The sequence below is a fragment of the Harpia harpyja genome, chromosome 6 (genome assembly GCF_026419915.1).
Source record: "Harpia harpyja isolate bHarHar1 chromosome 6, bHarHar1 primary haplotype, whole genome shotgun sequence".
Taxonomy (NCBI): Eukaryota; Metazoa; Chordata; class Aves; order Accipitriformes; family Accipitridae; genus Harpia; species Harpia harpyja.
The window spans coordinates 20784762-20790423 of NC_068945.1; the positions used below are offsets into that span (position 1 = coordinate 20784762).

Here is a 5662-nt window from a genome sequence, read left to right on the forward strand (position 1 = left end):
CCTATAGAACAAAAGTGGGCTGTTAACAGTGAGAGGTGATTAGGCTGTCAGGCCCCACAAGACAAAAGAGAGACTGTTAAGGCAGCCAAGGATATAAGGTTTGAAAACGGCTGAAGATGCAAAGGATGACTTCCATTTATATATTCCTCAGCTCAAGAATTAATATAGCTGCCTAGGTTACCTTTTCTCTTAAGAAAGAGCAAAAGAGAAAGAAATCCAAATGATGATGAACAGAGAGAAAGCACACAGGAAAACAAAACAAAACACACAGAGATACCCTACAGATAGCAAATATTTTATTTATTTCTTAAAGAAACTACAGCAGTATACATGGATTACAGAATTATGAAGCTCTGTAAGACAAAAAGAATGAAATAGCCTGGGTCCAAGCACTAACGACTTCACACCTTTTCTTTCGTACCACCATCACTGAGAAAAATTACATTATCTGAAAAGAAATAAAGAAAATTTAATCTCCAGGATTGTTTTGCCCTGTTGCAAGCCAGCACATCCACAAAGACAACCTATTTGTGTTAAAATAAGCTGCAAAGACATGTATTTTGGAACAGAATAGTTCATAAAATAAAAAAGTGTCCAATACAGGTTCTTGCTCTATCTCCCCAGAAAGCTGATAATTGAAGGTGACCATATATACTATGAAACAAGGGTGCTAAGCCTGATGAAAAGCTGCAGAACAAAGATACCAGGAACATTTTAAAATAATGGTTTAATTCTTTGACTACAGCTTATTTCCTTTCTATTTTGTCATTTTCAGTATGCGCTACCATGTCATCAGCTTATGGGACAACAGGAAGCTCATATTTCATCAAGTCTCAGTAATTTCTAAAGCATCTTGAGACTGGGGATACTGAACACAAAGAAGAAACCATTAAGATAAATAATAATTAAAAAGATATTTGCTTCTCCCCTCCAGCTATTTATCAACAGCAACCAATAGCACTGCTAGCTGAAGTGTTCACATGAAAGTCTGATTACTATTGTTTTAAAGAGCCTGCACAACAGAAACATCCAGAATTGTGGTTGGTTTTTTTTTTCCTTCTCCTCTGGCCCAGTTTTTTAGATACACCCACGTAACAGAAATGTTTGCTCTACTACACAATTATTTTAGCCCTCTCTCAAAAGCCACACAATAGTGGCTCTATCCACAGCAATGATGTAGAATGCTCACACTATTTAAAGGCTCAAGGAAAAAGTTGAGTTTCCCAGTTCTCTTCATTGTTGTCTACCCAAGGGACAAGTCTACTCCCTGTCCATTCTGTGCTCTTCTTACCACTACTGGCTACCAGACTGAGGTCTTTCTAAATTCATCAAGTTACCGCCACATAAAACATCTTTCACAAACAGAGGTCCTTCAAGTTGAAGCCTCCAGTCTTGAACAGGAAGAAAAAATTCCCTGCCAAACTGAGACAAAGCTACTAAACAAACTCTGCTTAGAGAAGAAATCTCCCTGACCTGCAGCACTACGTACCAGCGTTCTTAAAACACACAGTATCTACCTCCTGCACCAACTGGTTCGTGTGAGCAAACAATGCAACAGTTTGCAACTATATGCTCTCGTTTTCTGTGTCTTCCTAAGCAGTGCCAGAGGACATCTAGTGTTACACAGCCTATTCGTTCTCTCAAAATCCCCAAGTGTGGGTACTGAAGATGAAGACAAACCACACTCTATTTCAAAGGTCCTCCACCCCCTCTCCGTTTTAAAGGAGCAAGGTAGGCCTTGGTATGTTGTTCCTTACCTGCTATAATTGTTGTCGCCTGCCGCCTCACGTTGTTTTTATCGGTATATTCACCATAGTCTATCTTCCCTTCAACATAGAGTCGAGCACTGAAAAAAAAAAATTAAGAATTTGGTTCTGGTCAGAGAACTGTACTGCTGTTTTCTCCTCTATATATGATTTTGAATACACAGACTTTTGCATCTGTTGTTTGTAGCAGGTCTGCTAATTTATTTTATGGCACTTCTATCTTGGTTTAGCTCATGGTCACCATAATTGTTACATCAATTGATTATTAAGGCATTAAATCCTCAACCACATTCGTGGTTACTTACCCCTTCTTCACATACTGATACGTAACATCCCTGAGGCCTGGTCTGAAGACAGAGATCCTGTGCCATGTTGTCTTCTGGCTGATATCACCTAAGTTACATAAAAATAACAAAGTTGAATACCAAATCCTCTTTCTGATGTAAGCCTCAGAACAACAGGTTGGTGTTCTCAAATTATGAAGAGTGATTTGAAAATGGAAGTATACTAGCACTCAATCTCCCATTCCATACTAGAACTCAATGTTCCACTCATCTGTGTCCAAATGAAAGTATCGTGCAGAAGCACAGTTCAAACAAAGAGATCAGTTTTCCTGGAAGCCAGTGCTCATACTAGAATTTTTTTCCTCTCACACTCCACATTAAACAAGAGTTAGAGAAAGAGAGACATCTGTAGCTGCAGACTGATGGAAGAATCGAGGAGAAAATGTATCATTCTAATTTTTTTTCTCCTCTTGGAATACAAGTAAGAGTATGGAACCTGCTACACTCTGCTACAACCCCAACAGTGAAAAACTGCTGACTTGGCGCTCTTTCCTCTCCTCCAGAGGAAGGCTGACATGCAGATTTCTATTCAGTACATGCTGCTGGGGATCAGTAAGAGACACACGAATGCACCGGCATCTCTACTGACCTCAGAGGAACTTCCCAGCACCCGAGAGATTTACATGGCAGCCTGAAGACAAAGCGTGGTGCTACTGAATAGGCAAACATGACCTCGGAACATGGCAGAAGCACGTTGCTCACTGCAGACTTACCTCCCTGGGTTACATCACTATCCCCTGTTCGCCACATCTCATTGGTTGCAAGAGAAAATATGGTAACGGGATTTCTTCCATCCACTTGCCTCATGATAGGGTCCTGTCCAACCCGACCAAGTAACTGAACACGATTCATGGCTGAAACGCGAGAGAATAAATACATATACAGGTGAATCACGATGCTTCTAAATCATGGCAAGTCATAAGTTGGCAGCTTTTGTCAAGGGCCAGAACAATGACTTTCTGCACCTCCTAACCATTTTTCAAGCTCTTGTGACTTTTGGCTTATTCAGGCCCTGCAGATGGTTGACTGTGCCTGTACTATCATTATCACCACTAAAGCAGCTCATTTAGAAAGCTAAACGTTCTTTATTCTTTCTGTTCCTTTGTCATCTTTCTCACAGACACATCCGTATATCACTTGAGACTATTTTGCATTTACATATCTTGAATTCTATTTTTTCATTATGATAAAACCATAGCACTGCATTGTTTTGTCCTTAAAACAGTATCTTGAAAACAACAAAATTGCATTATTACATTGCATCCTCTGAATTAGAGGGTCACTAGTTTTTACACAGGTACCAGGACTAGGTGGACACAATTTATTCCTTCTCCTTGTTCAAGGACAGCTGGAGGAGGTCAGGGAAGCATCACTGTTGCACAATGAGCACATGAACTGAATGGTAAAGTTTGAAGCATACACCTGGAGCAAATCATGCTGGGGCAGCAGCACCCAAACAAGTCCCCCAGGCACATGGGACTCTGAGAAACAAGCACATGAGACACCTAAAGGCAGCTATTAGAAAACACAGCGTACCCAATTCACTGCCATTGATAAAACATAACTACCTGCCTTTTACAGGATGTACTCCATGTCAGGGCTTTTTTCTTTTCCCCCCTTAAGGGCTGCTTGACTTGACAAAGACCAGACAGGAAGCTACTTAAGAGTCTGTTTGTTTGAAACAACACATTAGTTACCGCATTCAGGAGCTACCACTCCTACCTGTTTCTCTCCTGGCATATTTCAGCCATTCTAAAACTGAGCTACAAACCACAAAGAGTAACAGCTAAGTTTCATCTCAGGAGCTACTTACATCTTTCGAGTACCAATGAGCCAACTGTATCGGACTCATGCCTTACAAACTGGCGAAGCTGGCGAAGGACCTGAAGGAACAGACAGATGTTAGTTTGCAAGACGCAAAGCATGAACAGTATTCATGTGCTTTTACACCTCGTTTTCTGAACACTTACAGAGGTTTTGCAAGCACATTCTTTCCCAGTGACTTGGGGTGGGGGTGGGGGGAATGAGGGAAGAAATCTGTTCAGCTAAATGAAGCTAATGGGATTATTCGAAGAATATCTGGTTAAATTGGGGTGAAAAAGCTACCTAGGAAAAAGCATGGCCTGAAGGTACATCACCAGCCGTTATTTTGGGGACATGCAGTAACTACTATTTTTCTGTAATCCATAATAGGAGGGGGAGGGGTTTGAAGTGGAGGGGTCATTTAGTTGGTTGGGCTTCAGTTTCTGGAGACAAACACAGTTTTGATAGTTTCATCAACTTTCTGTTTCTCTTTGGAGATCAACAAGATGTGCCCAAAATGTACATCTACCCACTGCCATAAGCAGTATGATGCATTAATGACCCCTCGCTCCCAAGCAAACAGCAAATCAAGGCCACAAAAAACCTGCATGCTGCAGCTAAACACAAGCGAGAAAAACAAAAGGAACTGACTTGAGGCTGGCAAATATCATGTCCTAGAAGAGGGGAGGAGAAAAAAAAAACCCAGGAACACCTCCGTAAGAGGCCCGTGCGCAGGAACTGGAAAAAGAGATCATCTCTTATAACAAGCGGTTGCAAAACTTAAAAGGAAAGTGAGACCGACCGTCCTGTGTTGAACAGAGGAGCTAAACCAGAGCAGATGCAACTCGCAGAACAGAAGTTCTTTGGCATGCCTCTGCAGTTCACTGATGTATATGCAAGTCACCCGAGACTCGTTCCACGCATAAGCCAGATCTTTCAATACATCACGTTTCCAGCGCTGCGGTAACGGCGGCGGCAGCTACAGCCGGCTGGTGTAGGAAAAGCCGCTCGCAGGTAGCACAGCCCGCGCTCTGCAGAGGCTCCTCCGACCCCTGCAGCCCGCGCTGCGGAGGCCAGCGGCTCGGGGACCCTCCGTCAGCCCCGCACGCCGTAACGCCGCGGCTGGGGACGGCGCCGAAAATCGCCTTCCATGAGGAGAAAGGTACTGCAAGCCCCGCGGCGGGCTGGGACGGGGCACCGCGGGGACGTAAGGCCCCATGAGGGGGAAGGCCCGAGCACCGCTCCCTCATGGGACCCTTAAACCGCCACCCCCCCCCCCGCCCGGCCCTACCTGCCACGCCGGTCGCCGCCACATGCCGCCGCTGCGCCTGCGGAGGGAAAAGCAGGGCTGAAGCGGCGCCGAAGGGAGTCCCGTCCCGCCGCCAGCACCCCCGTCCCACGGCACCTCTCCCGCCGGAGCGCCCGCAGCCCGCCGGAAGCGGAAGGGAACGGCCGGGGCCGAGCCAAAGAGGGGCCGGGCGGAAACGCGACCCCTCTTCCCCCGCCGGCCGTGCTGCGGGGGCCCGCGACAGGAGAGGGGAGGAGAGGAGAGGGGAGGGCAGCGCACCGCCGGCCGGCCGGCTCCGCGGCCCCTCAGGGAACGGGCGGGAACGGCGCGGCCTCGAGCGGAGGCAGGAGCGGGGAGCTGCCCCCGGCCACCCACGGCCACACCTTCGCCCACGGGTGACTGAGATCTCCCGGAGGCCCAGAGGAAAAAGGAAAAAGTCACGCCGTCTTCGGTAAAAAAGA

General features: G+C 45.9%; 1 protein-coding gene across 4 annotated transcripts; it reads right to left on the reverse strand.

Annotated features, from left to right (window-relative positions):
* Window positions 1-274: 274 nt before the first annotated feature.
* SSBP1 (single stranded DNA binding protein 1) lies at window positions 275-5332 on the reverse strand. 4 transcript variants are annotated; one of them, XM_052788814.1, is made up of 7 exons: window positions 5205-5303; window positions 4565-4651; window positions 3924-3993; window positions 2824-2964; window positions 2072-2159; window positions 1758-1846; window positions 275-448 (listed from the first exon to the last, which is right to left on the reverse strand). In XM_052788814.1, the coding sequence occupies exons 1-7, from the start codon at window positions 5226-5228 to the stop codon at window positions 402-404; spliced, it is 546 nt and encodes a 181-aa protein (XP_052644774.1). In that variant the 5' UTR covers window positions 5229-5303; the 3' UTR covers window positions 275-401. The 4 variants fall into 4 exon arrangements, with proteins under 4 accessions (XP_052644774.1, XP_052644775.1, XP_052644772.1 ...); XM_052788812.1 differs by lacking the exon at window positions 275-448 and adding an exon at window positions 462-1662 and having other exon boundaries at window positions 5205-5314; XM_052788815.1 differs by lacking the exon at window positions 4565-4651 and having other exon boundaries at window positions 5205-5330.
* Window positions 5333-5662: the final 330 nt, after the last annotated feature.